Source organism: Hylobates moloch, unplaced genomic scaffold (genome assembly GCF_009828535.3).
Source record: "Hylobates moloch isolate HMO894 unplaced genomic scaffold, HMol_V3 SCAFFOLD_1, whole genome shotgun sequence".
In the NCBI taxonomy this organism is placed as follows: domain Eukaryota; kingdom Metazoa; phylum Chordata; class Mammalia; order Primates; family Hylobatidae; genus Hylobates; species Hylobates moloch.
The window spans coordinates 101,186,931-101,205,430 of NW_026652276.1; the positions used below are offsets into that span (position 1 = coordinate 101,186,931).

Sequence of the window (18,500 nt, forward strand, 5' to 3'; positions counted from 1 at the left end):
ACAGACTCGAGTTCCAGGCTTAGGCCGTCGGCCTTCTTGGTCTGTGCCATGCCAGGCTCTGAGACTCTCTGTGTGCTCCTCCCTCTGTCTGCCTTACTCCCAGCCAGCTCCTATTCTCTGGATATGACCACGTTTATGCATGTTCCGTATCCAGCCTCGGTGATCGTGACCATCTGACGTGCATTTTGGATTCCAGTGACACTGAATAATCTCTCACAAGGGAATATGAGTACATTAGTACTAACTGCTATTTGACGATAGGGAAGAGAATAAAATAATCACTTCTTGACAAGCCCCTTCTGAGAATCTTTTGTAGGAAAATGAGTGCCTTTTACCTCCTGTTTGATTAGGACTGAGAAAACCATCATAATATACAAAGTCAGCAAGAGGCTTTCAAAGGGACATAGGGCAGAGCAGTTTCATGCCGTGGCAAAGGTACACTCAAGAAATCACCAGCGAAGGCAACAGAAAAAGATGGGCCCAATGAAGACTGGGCAGCTGGAATCCCAGCACTTTGAAAGGCCAAAGCAGGAGGATCGCTTGAGCCCAGGAGTTTTAGTTAGTTAGTTATTAATAGTGTGTGCTTGTACAAACCTAGATAGTATATATATTTTTATTTATGTCCCAGCCCTGTTACTGAACATTAGGCATTTCCCCTGCTTGATCTGCAGTGCCTTTGTAAAGGGCCGTGTGTCAGCTTTCTCTGTATGTTCCATTAGAATCTTAGGGACTTAGGCTGGGCACGGTGGCTGAAGCCTGTAATCCCAGCACTTTGGGAGGCCAAGGTAAGCAGATCACCTAAGGTCAGGAATTCGAGACCAGCCTGGCCAACATTGTGGAACCTCATCTCTAATTATTATTGAATAATTAGTTAACTATTTATTCGTGATTAATAAAACCTGCCACCACCCTGGCTAATTTTTTTTTTTTATATGACGGGGTCAAATCACCAGGATGCCATGGTCTCTGGACCTCATGATCCACCCAGGGATTACAGGCGTGAGCCACCACGCCCAGCCCTGAATTTTTAAAATAGCGGGCGGGTTGGGATTTGGATGGCGCCATCTCCTCCCCAAAGTCTAGAATATTCTCAGTTGGCTTTAAACTGTGGTCTTAGCCATGGCTAGTCAAGCAGAACCTGAAAGGGCACGTACGGCGGGGCATGGTGGCTCACGCCTGTAATTCCAACACTTTGGGAGGCTGAAGTGGGAGAATCACTTGAGCTCAGGAGTTTGAGACCAGCCTGGGCAACAGAGCAAGACCCCATCTCTTAAAAAATAACCGGGTGTGGTGATGTGCATCTGTAGTCCCAGCTACTCAGGAGGCTGAGGCAGGAGGATCGCTTGAGCCCAGGAGTTGAAGGCTGCAGTGAGCTATGATTATACTACTGCACTCCAGCCTGGGTGACAAAGCAAGACCCTGTCTCTCTTTAAAAAAAAGAAGGAGAAGAAGAAGCATAATACCTAGAAACCCTATAGAAGGGAAGTTACCGGAAATGACATTTATTCACCTCTAGCTTGGAAACATGCTGAATGGCCAGAACATCCTCCCGGCACCGCCTCTCCATGTTCTTGTTTTATGTAGAGTTGCCTCATTTCCTCCAAGGAGCTCCCTTTAGAAAAGATCGAAAGCAAACTAGTCCAAAAACACCTTCAGAGAAGAAAGCACCCCCTACGACCACCCCACAGCAATGGCTCCTCTCACAAGAAAGCCCTGCAGAGCTGTGGGCAGAAACGGCCACATCAGGCCAGGTGGGGTGGCTCACACCTGTAATCCCAGCACTTTGGGAAGCTGAGGCGGGAGGGTCACCTGGGGTCGGGAGTTCGAGACCAGCCTGGCCAACATGACAAAACCCCGTCTCTACTAAAAACACACAAAAAAGTAGCCAGGAGTGGTGATGCATGCCTGTAATCTCAGCTACTGGGGAGGCTGAGGCAGGAGAATTGCTTGAACTTGGGAGGCGGAGGTTGCAGTGAGCCAAGCCAAGATCACACTGCTGTACTCCAGCCTAAGCAACAGAGCGAGAGTCCGTCTCTACCAAAAAAAAAAAAAAGGATTAAAAAGAAAAAAAAGAAACAGACCACATCAATCCCCAGCGAGCTCACAGACCTTTCTGGAGCCCACTGGAGCATCACCATACTTTGGAAATGTGCCATCCCTCCCCTAGGCCCCTGAGAGGGAGCAGCATCTCGGGCAGGGCCCTCCTCGCAGGACTTAGACCAGCTGCCTGTCAGGGAAGCCACCAAGCACCCGACTGAACAGACCCTGCCCCTAAAACCCCAGCATCCAGGGGTTCAGGAGTGCAAAGGCCTTTGCCCTGATGCCTATTTGATGCCTACTCTCAACACGAAAGGGCTGTGTCTCTCGTTAGCGGAGGTCCTCCCAAAGGTGTTGACAACCAGCTATATGAGTCCCTCAGCCTAACATATTTTGTTTAAAACCACACACTGCTTTTCAGACACCAGGAAAGCCTCTACTCCTTCTGTTTGCTGTTTCATGGCACTTCCTACAAAGTATACTTTTCCTCCTCTGCTTTTCACCTCTGCAAAGATTCTTCCTTTTGTTTTTTGTTTTGTTTTGGTTTTTTTTGGGCAGGGGTGGGTGCTTTTTTTTTTTTTTTTTTTTAAAGGTAGGGTCTCCACTCTTCACCCTGTCACCCAGGCTGGAGTGCAGCATCACAATCATAGCTCACTGCACCCTCCAACTCCTGGGCTCAAGCAGTCCTCCCACCTCAGCCTCCCAAGTAGCTGGGACTACAGGCATGTACCAGAAACCCAGCTAATTTTTTTATTTTTTGTCGAGGTGGGGCCTCACCATGTTGCCCAGGCTGGTTTCAAACTCCTGGGCTCAGGCAGTCCTCCCACCTCAGCCTCCCAAAGTGCTGGAATTACAGGCATGAGTCACCACACCCAGCCTTCATTCTGCTTTTGCTAAGTTGTACGTTACAACCTTACAGCATCCCTACACACATTGCTGTGCCTGGGCACGCACTCACACTGGGCAGGCCAGGAGCGTGAGGGACAAAAGATGGCCCCAGCACTGTTGACTCCATTCGCAAGGGCTAGCTTCCCCTCGCAGGCACAGCTGGCTGTTCCGCAGTGAATGCCATCGGTGAAGTCCATCGACCTGTTGTCAGGCATGGCCACTGATCAAATTCTTCTCTGTTTTCAGCAACTGGAAGAAAAACTCAAAGGCCAGGCTGACTATGAAGAGGTGAAGAAAGAGCTGAAGTAAGTACAGAGACCCCTGTGGCCCCTCACAAGCTGGGGCGCATTAGGGCCATCTGTTAACAATGCCAGGCCGGTGACAGGCAGCCTTGGCCCCCTGCCCTCTGGCTCCGCAGATGCCCCTAAATGCAGCCAGAGTTCTACCACTCCACGGTGTCCTGAGCTACCCAACACTGTGGGCGTTTGCCCTCGGGCCTGTCCCTGAATTCTTTGGACTTTTGCTAAAAGCTGTGCATGCAGGTATTCCAGAACGCATGGAATCAGGGGCATAGTGCTTTTACAGAAATGATCAAATATGACCTTGTTTTGCAACTATAAATTCCCCAAACAGAAACAAAGCACAGGAGGGAAACGTTTTCGGGTTGAAGGTGGGCATATGGCCTCACGCTGCCCTGGCCTCCTGGCCTCGGGAACTCTGTCTTCCAATCTCTATTCTCCATCTGTGAGGCTGTAGCCAAAAGCTTATCATCTTTTCAGGGCTAATGATGGCATTCTCAGTTCTCAAGCTTCAAAGTTCCCTTCTCGGCCAGCAGCCCCCACCTCTGCCTCCTCACCCTGAGCCTGCTTTGGCACTCTGGAGCTCCTGGGTCCTGGTCTTTACCTGTCCCCCCACATCCATCATGCTCCAGGCTCACTGAGCTCCCCTACAAGCCTGGAGCCTGTGGTCAGACCCTCTACGTTCATAGAGCTCCCCTGGATCGTCAGCCATTCCAAGCCTTCCCACTGGCATCCCCGCCTCACTCCTAGGTTATTAAACACTGCAAACGAAGGACGCCTAGGACATGGTGACCAGCCCCACAGGTCCCCCATGCTTCTCGCGGCTGGAGCCCTGCTGGTTTGAGGCTTCTTCGGGGGTTCCTCCCTGCCCTTGTCACTGTTACCCAACCACTATCCACAGATGCCCTAGCCCTCTGCTAGGGACAGACTCCCGCCTCTGGTCTTGGGTGCCACCTCCCATTTCTGCAGGCTTCCCCCTCCGCCTAGACCTTGGGTCCCTTCCTTCCTGCCCCTCCTGCTGTCCCATCAGCCCCTTTCTCTCTTGCTATTTTCCATTTCTCCTTTTAAGATGAGCCTACACCCACTCACCATGTTTTCTTTGTATTGTTAATTCCATTCTGCTAAGAAAAGCTCATCGGGCGTCCTCTTGAACCATCTCACTTCCATGACCAGCTTTCTTCTCTCGCCTGGGACCCCCAGCCTCCCTGGCGTCTGCTGGCTCTCGTAGTCCCTGTCCCCACCATGCTCTCCCCGCCGAGAGGTCTCATCCCCTCTCCAGCTGCAAAGTCTCTGCCGGCACCTCCTCGGACAGACCCCTACATCCCTCTAACAGTTCCAGCCTCTGTAACTTACTTACTTATTTATTTATTTGACAGAGTTTTGCTCTTGTTGCCCAGGCTGGAGTGCAATGGTGCAATCTCGGCTCACCACAACCTCCGCCTCCCGAGTTCAAGCGATTCTCCTGCCTCAGCTTCCCAAGTAGCTGGGACTACAGGCATGAGCCACCACCCTGGGCTAATTTTGTATTTTTGGTAGAGATGGGGTTTTTCCATGTTGGTCAGGCTGATCTCAGTCTCCCGACCTCAGGTGATCCACCCACCTCAGCCTCCCAAAGTGCTGGGATTACATGTAACTTATTATTAAACATTACCTGGCCAACCTTCTCTACCTGCCTCTCCTATCCCATTCTTTCCTTCCTTTCCCTCTTCTTCCCTCTTCCAAAAAGAAAAAGAAATTGGGCCTTTTAATTTTGAGCCAGAGAAACTCTGCTGCAAAGGCCTTTGCCCAGCCTCACCCTGGGAGTTAGTTGTCGTCTTCATTGTCTTCTTCTTCTTCTTTCTTCTTCCTCTTCTTTTTTCCTCTTCTTCCTCTTCTTCCTCCTCCGCCTCCTCCTCCTCTTCTCCCCCAACCCCCACGTTCACTTCATTCCCTGGGAGCTGAGGCTTCCAGGCTCCAGCCTGCAACACATACCGGTCTACTCCCTCTCATCCACAGCCTTCTGGGTCACAGGCTGCCCCTACCCCCACTGCAGGGCTGCCTCGCCAGACCCGCTTGTCACGGCATTCCTGCTGACTCTTTCTGTTGCATCTGCACACTACAGGCCCCACCACCATGTGCACATCTGGAAGCCCCACTAAGGTGGCTTCTTTGCCCAAATGTGCTCCTAGCTTCCCACTTCCTGGTGAACCAGCTGTGCTCTTGGGCTCTTGCCTGTGTCCCCTTCTCAACATCGTCCCATTTCCACTTCCTCACCGCCACGCAACAGGGGGTGCTGACCTCAGATCCTCACGTGCCGCAGCACAAGACACCCTGTCCCTTCAGGGCCCTTCTCCAATGCTTGTTCATCATGACGCTGAGACGTGGTCTCCAACCCATCAAGATCCCTCCTGCTGGGGTCCTCACAAGTTCGGCCTTAATGGACCACTTGGAGTCTTGCCTATTACCTGTAATGGCCTGTAAACTTCCTGGAGTAGGACCAGGAGTGGTTCTGATTCCCCACAGCAACAAGCAGATAGCAGGCTGCTGGTAAAGATCTGTAGAATAAATAAAGAGACACGTGGTCTTTTATTACATAATCCTAAAGAAAATAGGAAACAAAGGACAGGATTCCATCTTAAGAAACCCCTTTTGGCCAGGCACAGTGGCTCACACCTGTAATCCCAGCACTTTGGGAGGCTGAGGCAGGTGGATCACCTGAGGTCAGGAGACCAGCTTGGCCAACATGGTGAAACCCCGTCTCTATTAAAAATACAAAAATTATCCAGGTGTGGTGGCTCACACTAGGGGGACAGAGGCCGAAATCGTGGCTGCAGGAACACGGCGAAGGTCTGGTTGACTCTGCACCTGCGAGTCGTAAATCTCACAGTCCAGCTAGCCTGCTCTGGGTCTCTCTCTTCCATCCTTGGTATTTCAAAGAAACACTTGCAGCTCCTTCAAAGCCACATAGCCTCACTTCCCGTCTTCTCCCTGGTAAACTCAGCAAAAAAGGGACATCCACAGCAAAAGGAACTCGAGAAACAGTAATAATCCTGGGGACCTGGACTCATTGAGACAGCCCAGAGACTGTAGTGATCAGGGTGTGGCCCTTTTCAGTGCCAGTGAGAACAAGGGAGGGAGAAGTCACCTTCTGTTGCCACACCTTTGTCATTGCGCTCCTTCCCCAACCTGGGGCTGCAGAGAAGGTCTGCCCACCTCGCTTCTGAGTCATCCAAGTCTAGGACGTTGCTCTTTGCCTATGTCCCCTGGTCCCCAGGTAGGTGCCAGTTAGGAGTGAGGTGTGGGCAGTGGCCACCCTGGTGGGTTCCCCTCTCTCTGGCTTCTCCTTACAACTTTTTCCTTCCCTTTAAGCTTTACAAATACATTCCATTTGCAACAATGTTATGTCTGTATTAAACTTTAAAATTATACTCTGAACAGACCTGGTGTGATTCCATATGGAATGATTTACATGCTAGGCAAGAAACTTTTGCCAGCCAACTGCTAGTTGAATAGTTATTCTAGAGACATTATCAGATTCTATTACTGCCAGGGAAGTTGTTAAAGTTGACAGTTCTTCAGTTCCTGGAGAGCAGAAAATTGTAATGTTAATGCTTATTAATGTGGCTGTTGTCAAAGGTATAAGTAGAAAATAATCACTCTGGTGGCTCATGCCTGTAATATCAACACTTTGGGAGGCTGAGGCGGGTGGATCACTTGAGGTCAGGAGTTCGAGACCAGCATGGCCAACATGGTGAAACCCTGTCTGTACTAAAAATACAAAAATTAGCTGGGCATGATGGCACATGCCTGTAATCCCAGCTACTCGGGAGGCTGAGGCAGGAGAATCGCTTGAACTGGGCAGAGGTTGCAGTGAGCCAAGATCGTGCCACTGCACTCTAGCCTGGGTGACAGAACGAGACTCTGTCTCAAAAAATAAATAAAATAACCCCTCTGTCGTGCTCTTGCAGCATTCTGAAGTCCATGGAGTTTGCACCGTCCGAGGGCGCTGGGACACAGGTACGTGTCTCACTCAATGGTCAGCACTAACGTCAGCCCCGCCACTGGTTACCACTGGTCCCTCCAGCATATCCCACGATCTCACTGTTTCTACGAGACCTCTCGCTTACAGCCGATGAGTCATACTTCGAGAACATTTAACCAAGTTAAAGCAAATTATCTTTTTTTTTTTTGTCTCTCCTTTTTTTCCATGTGTCCAAGGCATGAACCAGGCATAGATCAAAAGCCAAGCTGGGGATGAACAAGGGATTGCTTCATCCCTAACTGATAGGAGATGGGCACTACCAAAAAGCAAATTATCTTTAACAAAAAGAGGCAAAAAGAGAAAAGCTAGTGTTTTCCAAACTGGTAACTGAAGTGAAACTGTGATTTCACTTGAGCAGGTACTAAGAACATAAATAAAAAACAATTTCAGATTGTGTTTAAGAAGGCCAGGCTTAGTAGCTCATGCCTGTAATCCCAGCACTTTGGGAGGCCAAGACAGGAGGATTGCTTTGAGGCCAGGAATTTGAGACCAGCCTGGGAAATGTAGCAAGACCACATCGCTATTAAAAAAAAAAAAAAAAAATAGCCAAGTACTATGGCATATGCCTGTGGTCCCAGCTACTTGGGAGGCTGAGGCAGGAAGATTGCTTGAGCCCAATAGTTCAAGGCTATAGTGAGCTATGATTGCACCACTGCACTCCAGCCTGGACAACAGAGTGAGACTGACTCTATTTTTTTTTTTAATTGCATTAAAGAGCAGCCAAAAATGGATTGGTTTAGGAACTTTAGTTACACGCTGCCTCAGCAGAGAAGGCACAAGGGAAGGATGACAGTGGCCCAGGGTCATCTGGTTGCCAATTAAAATTGACATCCCAGACCAAGCACAGTGGCTCACGCCTGTAATCCCAGCACTTTGGGAGGCTGAGGTGGGTGGATCACTTGAGGTGAGGAGTTTGAGACCAGCCTGGCCAACATGGTGAAACCCTATCTCTGCCAAAAATTTAAAAAATTAGCTGGGTGTGGTGGTGCACATCTGTAATCCCAGCTACCTGGGAGGCTGAGGAAGGAGAATCACTTGAACCCAGGAGGCAGAGGGTACAGTGAGCCAAGATCGTGCCACTGCACTCCAGCCTGGGTGACAGAGTGAGACTCCGTCTCAAAAAAATTAAAAAATCAAATCAAATAAAATTGACATCCTAAGTGGAATCTGACTCCTGATGCCCAGAAGACAGCCAACATCTTTGTGGCTGGCAAAAAAAAGAGAAGTTCCCTTTACAGTAACATTCGGACAGACGTTTGTGGCTTGGCAGCCAAATGAGGCGCGGGTTCAGGTCGCTTGAGTTTGAGAACAGATGAGAGAATAGTTAATTTTTTAGAAGCTGTGGAAGTCTAAAAAGGAAAATGACTTCAACTAGAATCCATTCTTTCTAAAGAGAACTTGGTTTCCACGTGTGTTAAACGTCTTGGGGGGAAATCAGCTGTCCGCAGCCCACTTCCTAATCAGACCAAGAGCTGGGTGGGAACGCGGACAGATGAAGGAGGCAGGGCTCCGGGCCTGGTGGCCCGGGGAGCGGGTGGGTGGCCGGCCCCGCAGTGAGACCCCCGCTCTGCCCCTTCTAGGATGCGGCCAAGCCCCTGGAGGTGCTGTTGCTGGAGAAGAACCGCTCGCTGCAGTCCGAGAACGCCGCGCTGCGCATCTCCAACAGTGACCTGAGCGGTAGGTTGGCCGGGCTTCGCGCGTGTGCGGTGCTTGGTTCGCTTCCAGGGGTCGGTCGAGGAAGAGGAAGGTGAATCGTGAGTCTGGGCAGATGCATGGCCAGAGAAGCGCCGGTTGACGAGAACCTTTGACTAACGCGTGTTGGGTGACCTCCTCCTCACCGCTCCTCCCTTCCCTTCCCCGCCCTGCTTAAAGCTGGATGTCGAGACGGGCCAGCCGCACAGGCTCTGCGGAGGTCAGTTAGGGGCAGTGCGGCTGGAATCCCCGGGAGGGACAGCTCGGAGGACGTCGGCCTTTCTGATCTGTGTCTGGTTGTGCTACACAGAGGCCAGGGGCAGTGTGAACCCAGCCTCGCTCTGGTGGTGTTTTCAGGGACAGCCCCGGGCCTGCCGGGTCCAGTAGAGGTTTTTCTTCCTTGGTCAGGTTTCCCCTGGGGACGCGTCCCCCATCCTTAGCCTTTCTTGGCTCATCCCCCAAATGGTGGCGTCACTGACTGTGCTTCTGGTTTGGGCAGCTGGTAAAACGCGTACAGGTGTCTCGGGCTCTAATGGTATTGCATTCTCAAAACGGGCGCGCGCCTTCACATCCAGGGGGCTCGGTACAGTGCATCCGCCGCAGAGCAAGAGGTGCGAGCGAATCCATTGGTCCTAAAATGTCAGTGTTTGCTGCTCCTCCGGCCGGGGCCAGTGGGCCCAGTAAGAGGCCCGCGACCCGTCAACTCTTCCCTGTGTGTGTCACCGGCTCCTTGTCACGCTAGGAGTTTGAGTCTATGTCAAGGGGACTCTCCAGGCTGCAACGTACAAGAAAGGCGCAAACATGAATGCATGTTGCTTGTTTTGGGAAGCCTCGTTTGGCTGACTTACAAATTTAATCGGAAAACAAACCAACCCACCTCATTGGCCCTTGTAAAAAAAACCTGCACTTTTTTTTGTTTTCCCTTTTGCGGGGGCAAACTTTTGCATTTTGGTCTTGGTTTTTTTTTCCCCCTTTGGAATCCCCCATAATGCATTCTGTTTGCCCTTCCTTGTAGGGTCAGCCAGGAGGAAAGGGAAAGACCAGCCTGAAAGTCGGCGCCCGGGATCTTTGCCGGCCCCCCCTCCTTCTCAGTTGCCCCGCAACCCGGGGGAGCAGGCTTCCAATACTAATGGTACACACCAGTTCTCACCAGCGGGGTTAAGTCAAGACTTTTTCAGCTCATCCCTGGCAAGCCCCAGCCTACCCCTGGCTTCTACAGGAAAATTTGCACTAAACTCTCTTCTCCAGCGGCAGCTAATGCAGTCCTTCTACTCCAAGGCTATGCAGGAAGCCGGAAGCACAAGCATGATTTTTTCAACAGGTCCATACAGCACAAACTCCATATCTTCCCAAAGTCCATTACAACAAAGCCCAGATGTCAATGGCATGGCCCCATCCCCCAGCCAGTCAGAAAGTGCTGGGAGCGTCTCCGAGGGCGAGGAGATGGACACTGCAGAAATCGCCCGGCAGGTCAAAGAGCAGCTGATTAAGCACAATATCGGACAACGTATTTTCGGACATTATGTGTTGGGACTGTCTCAAGGGTCCGTGAGCGAGATTCTGGCCCGCCCCAAGCCATGGAATAAACTGACTGTTCGCGGCAAGGAGCCATTTCACAAGATGAAACAGTTCCTCTCCGATGAGCAGAACATCCTGGCCCTCCGTAGCATCCAAGGCAGACAAAGAGGTGAGAGACTGGCGTTGGGTGGCGCCAGCGTGTGAGCCCGTCACAGAGTTGCACATGTGTGTGTGCATGCATGTGTGTGTCTGTGTGCGTGATGAAACATTTGTGCATCACATCAGGTAAAGTTCTCTTTACTTCTGCCACGTCCAGAGCTCAAGGGTGGCCCGGCATGAGTTAAGGCTGTTAGATTTGGGAGATCTGGCCTTTGAAACGCACTCAGCACTCCGTACTTAGGAAACCCTATAGTATTTCAATACTAGAGATCGTATCAGAGGGAATTGCATTACATGATGTATAGCGTCTCGGTATGCTTAGTGGCCATGGGTCCAATCGGCCTTGGGTGCTGGTCTCCCTTTTGGGAGGAGCCCTTAAGTCCCCTCCAGCCCCATAGCAGCAACGTTGACTGGGCTCAATCCTCATGCAAAGCTGGTTCTGTAGGGAGAACACATCACAGATGACACCTCCCCTCTTCCCACCCCACAGAAGAAGGCGTGTCCCATGGCCACCTTCCCTACATTGTTCACAGTCCATTCGTGATTTGTTTAGCATTATGAGTAAAACAGGCCTGGCTTGAGTAAAATACACAGAAGTTTCATTTAAGCACCCTTTCTACCCCACCCTGCATAAAAAGATAAAATGTCAGTCACATTCATAATTTCAAAAATCCCAGCCGGGCACGGTAGCTCACGCCTATAATCCCAGCAGTTTGGGAGGCTGAGGTGGATGGATCACTTGAGTCCGGGAGTTCAAGACCAGCCTGGGCAACATATATTTTGTAATATTTTGATCTACAAAAAAATCAAAAGGTTAGCTGGGCGTGGTGGCGTGTACCTGTGGTCCCAGCTGCTTGAGAGGCTAAGGCAGGAGGATGGCTTGAGCCCAGGAGGTGGAGGCTGCAGTGAGCCATGATTGAGCCACTGCACTCCAGCCTGGGCGACAGAGTGAGAACCTGCCTCAAATAAAAAAAAAACAAAAAAGAAAGTTCCTTTTCTGTTCAAGACCAGGGGATCAATGTGCCACATCAACAGAGCTATAGAGGGGTCATTTCATCAGACATATTTGAAACACCCTGAAATTTAGACTCAAACAGAGCAGGGAGATGTTTTGAACAGCACCAATTTGCACCAAGAACATGCAGTGTTTTATGAGGATGTTAACCGAAATTGAATGTCTTTGGATGATTAATGCGAGCTTTGTTCTGGGGGCTGGCGGGTGATCCTCCTTCAAGGCAGTCCTCCCTCCCGTGGACCTCCCTGGCCTCGCTGCCGTAGGTCGCTACTTAGATTTCCCCCATCTCCTTTTGCAGCAGAGCCACGGCCTCTGCGGGCCGATCAGCCAGGGAAGGGCCTCTCAGAAGATTCTAGAAACTCCCGAGTTGCACAGGCAGCCCTGAGCCCTTTCTTTAGCGACAGGCGGCTCAGATTTCATGTCACACAGCCCATATCGTCAACACCACCATTCCCCTGATTGTTTTGTTCTTACCACACTTGTTTTTCAACAGAGAATCCAGGCCAGAGCCTGAACAGACTATTTCAGGAAGTACCGAAACGAAGAAATGGGTCTGAAGGTATGTTGCAGGCAGGCGTTTTCTTTGCAGTCAGTCACCTAGGGAAGCAGCATGTCCTTAGCTGTGTATTTGGGTTAAAACTGTGCAGTGTGATTCTGGCCTGGAACCTGATGGAAAAACAGCTAGTAAGTATAAAACAAGGCACGGGTTCAAGCACACCCAGCCCCTTCCTCCCGAGCTGCCTGCCCTCTCCCAAGCGCAGGTGGGGGTGAGAAGAGGCATTGCTAAGCTAAGTCCCCCGAGTCTGAATCCCAGCCCACTTCAGACCCTAATTACCCGGTCCCCCGTTTTTCTCAGACGCAGTTGAAAAAATAACAGTGGTTGCTCTGAGAAAAGTCAGGTGACCCCATCAAATTAAATACTGCTGCTTCCTTGTATTTTTAACTCGGAAACACACTCAAGGTCCTACGGAATGGACACATCCCACATCATCCCGGTGGCATACTTGTTTTTAAATGGTGGTATACTTGTTTTGAATGCAGTGGTTCCTATTTAGGAAGGTAGTAAGAAATTAAACTATCCGGGTGGCTTCCCAAAAGAGCTGGGGCCGGCCCCTGGGCCATAGTAGCTTCATTTCGTCGGCGTGTGTGCCTGCACAAAACATCACCATGTGGCCGAAAGAATCCATCCTCCCCACTTAGGAATTTCTGCAGGCTCCTTTCCTCGTTTGTAAATTTTAAAAAGATATTATGTGTTAATAGGTGCAAACAATTTTTTAAGTTAAGCCTGTCTTTCTTCACCCTGTGCCTCTGAATGATTGATAGACAATCAGCCTCAAACCCTCTGCCCTCCTTTCCCGTTTATCCTGTGTGGGACCCCAGCCTCCAATAAACATCTAACCCCGAGGAGAGTCAGTCCCAAGCCACAGCAGTTGCTTCTAAGTGACTCATGAGAAACATTGCCTTTTAATCACTCGCCTTTTATATATATGGATTAAATGATCGGTTCTCCCGGGTACTAACCCACGGGTGGTGTCCGGCTCTGGCAGAGTAACATTGACCGTAAGGTCAACTGAGCAGGAAATCCCTCCTGCCCAGTGTCGCTGTGAAGTTGCACTCACAGCAAACACAGGCCACTGGGAGGCCACGTCTGCCTCCTTGTGTCACCAGCCCCCACCCGGGGCTATATATCAGAATGATGTCTTCGCGCAGTGCTGATTTTTGTCCGAGGTTTGGGTTTGATGTCATTGGCGCAACTTCTCCCCACAGGTAACATCACCACCCGGATCCGAGCCTCGGAGACTGGCTCTGATGAAGCCATCAAGTCCATCCTAGAGCAAGCCAAGAGGGAGCTCCAAGTGCAGAAAACTGGTACAGCTTCCATTTCTTCACCCACTGTCTTCCAAACTTAATTAAGAGAATTGTCATGAGTGCTCTGGTCAGCAGTAATTAACTATTTTTTTTAAACAGTAATGAATGCCTGTTCTCAAGCATTTAGGCACGTAGAGAGAAGCAGGTCTGTGTGATCTGTATTTGCCTAATAGTTACTTTTTTTTTTTTTTTTTTTTTTGAGATGCAGTCTTGCTCTGTTGCCCATGCTGGAGTGCAGTGGCACGATCTCAGCTCACTGCAACCTCTGCCTCCCGGGTTTAAGCGATTCTCCTGCCTCAGTCTCCCGAGAAGCTGGAACTATAGACGTGTGCCACCATGCCCACTGATTTTTGTGTTTTTATTAGAGACGGGGTTTCACCATGTTGGCCAGGCTGGTCTCCAACTGCTGACCTCCAGTGATCTGCCCACCTCGGCCTCCCACAGTGCTGGGATTACAGGCGTGAGCCACCGCGCCTGGCCCCTAGTTGTAATTATTCACAGAAATTATGCTCCTCAACTTTGACAGAACCACTTGCATTTCAGAATATAGCACAGGAAAATGAATACTAAATATAAAAATTATCAGAGGCCAGGTGCGGTGGCTCACACCTGTAATCCTGGCATTTTGGGAAGCTGATGGGGGAGGATGACTTGAGTTCAGGAGTTTAAGACCAGCCTATGCAACGTAGTGAGAGACCTTGTCTCTTAAAACACTAGCCAGGCATGGTGGCATGCACTTGTGGTCCCAGCTACTTGGGAGGCTGAGCTGGGAGGATTGCTTGAGCCAGGGAGGTGGAGGTTACAGTGAGCCATGATCGTGCCACTGCACTCCAGCCTGGACAACAGAGCGAGATCCTGTCTCTTAAAAAAAAAAAGAAAAAAGAAAAAACGAAAAAAAATTATCGGGAAACGAGCCCCAGGAGGGCACGTCAGGGAGCACTTTCACTGACACCTCCTTTATTACCCTCTACATCTGTGTGTACCAAAGGCCACCAGGTCATCGAGCTGTAGCGTCAGGCCCTGGTCCTTGGTTCAGACAAGATGCCTGAATGTTTCACTGACAGGGGCCATGCTGGGGAAATACACAGTGTGGTTCTCCCAAATAACCCACACTTTGCAGTAGGTCAAGTTAGGATGAGAAGCATGTCCCCCGCTGAAGGGGGCCGCCGTGCTACACTCTCACCCCTGTTTCTCCGTGCAGCAGAGCCGGCCCAGCCTTCCTCCGCATCCGGCAGCGGGAACTCCGATGACGCCATCCGCTCCATCCTGCAGCAAGCCCGCCGGGAGATGGAGGCCCAGCAGGCCGCCCTCGACCCTACCTTAAAGCAGGCACCGCTGTCGCAGGGTGACATCACCATCCTCACCCCCAAGCTTCTGTCCACCTCGCCCATGCCCACCGTGTCCAGCTACCCGCCTCTCGCCATCTCCCTGAAGAAGCCCTCCGTAGCTCCTGAGGCTGGTGCCTCTGCTCTGCCGAACCCCCCGGCCCTCAAAAAGGAGGCCCAGGACACCCCCGTGCTGGACCCCCAGGGAGCGGCCGATTGTGCACAAGGGGTCCTGAGACAGGTGAAAAACGAGGTGGGCCGCAGCGGTGCCTGGAAGGACCACTGGTGGAGCGCGGTGCAGCCGGAGAGAAGAAACGCCACCTCCTCCGAGGAGGCCAAGGCTGAAGAAACGGGCGGCGGGAAAGAGAAGGGCAGCGGTGGCAGCGGTGGTGGCAGCCAGCCTCGGGCCGAGCGCAGCCAGCTCCAGGGACCTTCGTCTTCGGAGTACTGGAAGGAGTGGCCCAGTGCCGAGTCCCCATACTCCCAGAGCTCAGAGCTGAGTCTGACTGGGGCCAGCCGCAGCGAGACACCGCAGAACAGCCCCCTGCCATCCTCCCCGATCGTGCCCATGTCCAAGCCCACCAAGCCCTCGGTCCCCCCGCTGACCCCCGAGCAGTACGAGGTCTACATGTACCAGGAGGTGGACACCATCGAGCTCACCCGGCAGGTTAAGGAGAAGCTGGCCAAGAACGGCATCTGCCAGAGAATCTTCGGGGAGAAGGTAAGGGATCCGATCTGGGGGCTTTGGCTCTCCTGTCTCTTCTCCTTGCTGAGGACCAAGTATCTATCCCGGAGCCTGTGACCCTCACCCATTTCAGTTTACCCAAGAGCGGAGCATAAGGCATCCTCTGCTCCCAGACTTCCAAGGTGCGGCTGGTGAACATTCCAGCCCCTGATCCCATTTGCCGAGCCCCAACTGCAGCCAGGTTCTAGGCTCAGCCTTTCACCTGCATGCTGCCCTTTCGACCTCTCAGTTACACTGGGAAGTGGATGGTAAAATCCCCAATTGACAGGGAAGGACACCGAGGCTTGGGGACGTTAACTACTTGCCCCCAGCTGGCCGGCAGCCGAGTCCACATCCAGCTTTTGCTGCCAAGGGGAGTTGAGAGGCACCCCTGCAGGCTTCTTTGGCCAAAAAAGATCTGATCTGATCACACAGAGGGACCACCAGTACACAGAGAGCCAAAAGGGACTTACTAGAAAAAGTTGCAGAGAGCATTATTGTTCCTTTCTGTGTAACTCTTGGATATTGTTCAGTCAGAGAGGTCAAGCAACCTGCCCGGGGACACACAGCTTGGGGATGGCCCAAGCAGGGTGGCCCGTGTTTCCCCATCATCCTTCCCTGGCTCAGGAAAGTGTAATCGTGCATGGACGAGCTTCTAGGCCTTTCTGTTCTTGGCACTTTCCTGGTCACTGAGATTCAGGAGAATGAGGGTTAACCACGCCTGCCAAATCTAAAATAAACATCATGTCCTAGTATCATTTTATTTATTTTTTGAGATGGAGTCTCACTCTGTCGCCCATGCTAGAGTGCAGTGACGCTATCTCGGCTCACTGCAACCTCTGCCTCCTGGGTTCAAGCGATTCTCCTGCTTCAGCCTCCCGAATAGCTGGGATTACGAGTGCCCACCACCACACCCAGCTAATTTTTCTATTTTTAGTCGAGTCGGGGTTTCATCATGTTGGCCAGGCTGGTCTCGAACTCCTGACCTCAAGTGATCTGCCCACCTTGGCCTCCCAACCCCCTACCATTTTAGATTAAATAATGGAGTGCTGAATAGAAGAAGCACCCCTCTCCCCTAAAAGGCACCTTCCTGAGGGAGCACGTGGCTGGATCAGCAGGGGACGAATCCCACCCCCTCCCCTGCCAAGCCAGGGTCCCTGCATGGTGTCGTCCCCACACTCCCCGCCCTGCCTTCCACTCAGTGTTTGCCGTATGCTGTGCTGTGAATCCCGGTGGTGTCCGATGGCGAACTTTGCCCTGATTTTGCAAAAGGTGAAGGGGGGGGCGACTAGAAATGAGGATGAGTATTTCAAGCCCCTTAAGATTTCTAGTTCAGTGTTGTAAAAATACCATTTGAGAACATTGAAATAGACATTCGTGCTCATGCCTTAAATTTAGCAGAGACTTAATAGCATTGAACTTGTTTGGCCCGTGAGTGCAGTTTTATTCTGGAACTTGAGAACTTTTCAAAAGAGTGATCGGATGCAGCCCCTAAATATCCCAGGGCGGCATCTGTGTCCTGTGGGGGGTGTTTGTGCCTATACATATGTATGGCCATATGGGAGCGTCAGAAAACTCGGGTGTGTATACGCAACTCGGCGATCATCTACGGCGGAATGTCATTCCCAGGCTGGCTCCCCAGGTCCCACCAGCTCACCTCTGGGCCCCCACCTTTGATCAGGATGTGGTCAGAGCAAGCAGACCTTTTTAAATGCCGGCCTGGCTCGGCGTTTGCAGAGGACCCCAGCTTCCCCAGTCCCACCGCCCCACCTCTGGAGGGATCTTGTCCCTGGCACCTTAGCCTTTCCCGGTGCCACCAGGTGAAGAGCAAGGTGCTTGTACACACCTCCTCCGCAGGGTGTCAGGGTGACAGCCCTGCCATCTTGGCAGGATCAAGACCCTGGGATGAGACCCTCTTCCCTCCCTGGGAGCTAAGAGCTGTGGCTGTAACCATGACTCACCCGAAAGTCCCCCTGTGCCGGGGTCTCAGCCACCGTTGATCTTTAAATGCGTATTCCCTGCCCACAAGCTGTCACTGCCACCAGGCCGCGGCTCTGTGCTCTGAAGTCAGCCCTAGACACGCCCTCTGCGTGTTGTGTGTGCATTGCAGCAGCATCTGTAGCATCATGCTAATACCCAGGCACTAATGGCCGTGTGTGTTCGGTGCTACTCCAGGTGCTGGGCCTGTCCCAGGGCAGCGTCAGCGACATGCTGTCCCGACCGAAACCGTGGAGCAAGCTGACGCAGAAAGGCCGAGAACCCTTCATCCGGATGCAGCTCTGGCTGAATGGCGAACTAGGCCAGGGTGTTCTACCCGTCCAGGGCCAGCAGCAAGGGCCAGGTAATGGGGGTCCTGCCACAGGAGAGGGGCTGCCCCCACTGTAGCAAGGACCTGGTCACAGCAGCCCCACCTGGGCTATGCAGAGAGGGAGGAGGCCACCCCAGGAGGCGGCCAGCCACACTGCCCACCGTGGGCTGGTGCTGGGGGACAGAACCGTCCCCTTCCTCCACAACCTGTCGCTGTGGGACTGACTTTAGTGTTTAGGAGAGAAGATCATGCCTGTCTAATTTTATAAGCAGCAGAAAATGAGTTACCAATTTAAAAAATGCTGTTTATACATAAATACAGGTAAAAGTCAAGTAGCTGAATCAGGGAGTCAGGAAAGAAAGTCAGCCAAAGGTACTAAAGTGGAAGATGTCACAGGCAAAACCTTTCACCTGCTCCTGGCCCGGGGGCCTGGCCTTGCAACAGCAGCGCCTCCCAGGCCCACGGGTCCCCATGCCCGCCCCTCCCTGGGCCTTGCCACATTCAGTTAGGAAGCTTTAAGCCCTGGGCCACGTTCCTTCCTTTAATTATAACCTTTTTCTACTTTAGTCCTCCACTCCGTGACGTCGCTCCAGGACCCGCTGCAGCAGGGCTGTGTGAGCTCAGGTAAGCAGCCAGTTTCTGTTG

At 51.8% G+C, this 18,500-nt stretch overlaps 1 protein-coding gene and 1 non-coding gene across 7 annotated transcripts in view; one reads left to right on the plus strand and one right to left on the minus strand.

Annotated features, from left to right (window-relative positions):
- CUX1 (cut like homeobox 1) overlaps nucleotides 1–18,500 on the plus strand; it is a 472,474-nt gene that overhangs the window by 375,853 nt on the left and 78,121 nt on the right. For 3 of the 6 annotated variants that reach the window (XM_032756132.2, XM_032756133.2, XM_032756131.2), the window contains exons 12-14: nucleotides 3,172–3,230; nucleotides 7,172–7,220; nucleotides 8,826–8,922. In XM_032756132.2, coding sequence (XP_032612023.1) covers nucleotides 3,172–3,230; nucleotides 7,172–7,220; nucleotides 8,826–8,922 — 205 coding nt within the window. Of the gene's footprint in view, nucleotides 1–3,171; nucleotides 3,231–7,171; nucleotides 7,221–8,825; nucleotides 8,923–9,952; nucleotides 10,625–12,122; nucleotides 12,189–13,396; nucleotides 13,499–14,699; nucleotides 15,545–17,722; nucleotides 17,889–18,422; nucleotides 18,480–18,500 lie in introns of all 6 variants that reach the window. The other 3 variants (XM_032756129.2, XM_032756128.2, XM_032756134.2) reach the window with 2 other exon arrangements.
- LOC116809923 (small nucleolar RNA SNORA48) lies at nucleotides 7,409–7,538 on the minus strand. Its single transcript, XR_004370086.1, has one exon. It is a non-coding gene; the product is annotated as a small nucleolar RNA SNORA48 (small nucleolar RNA).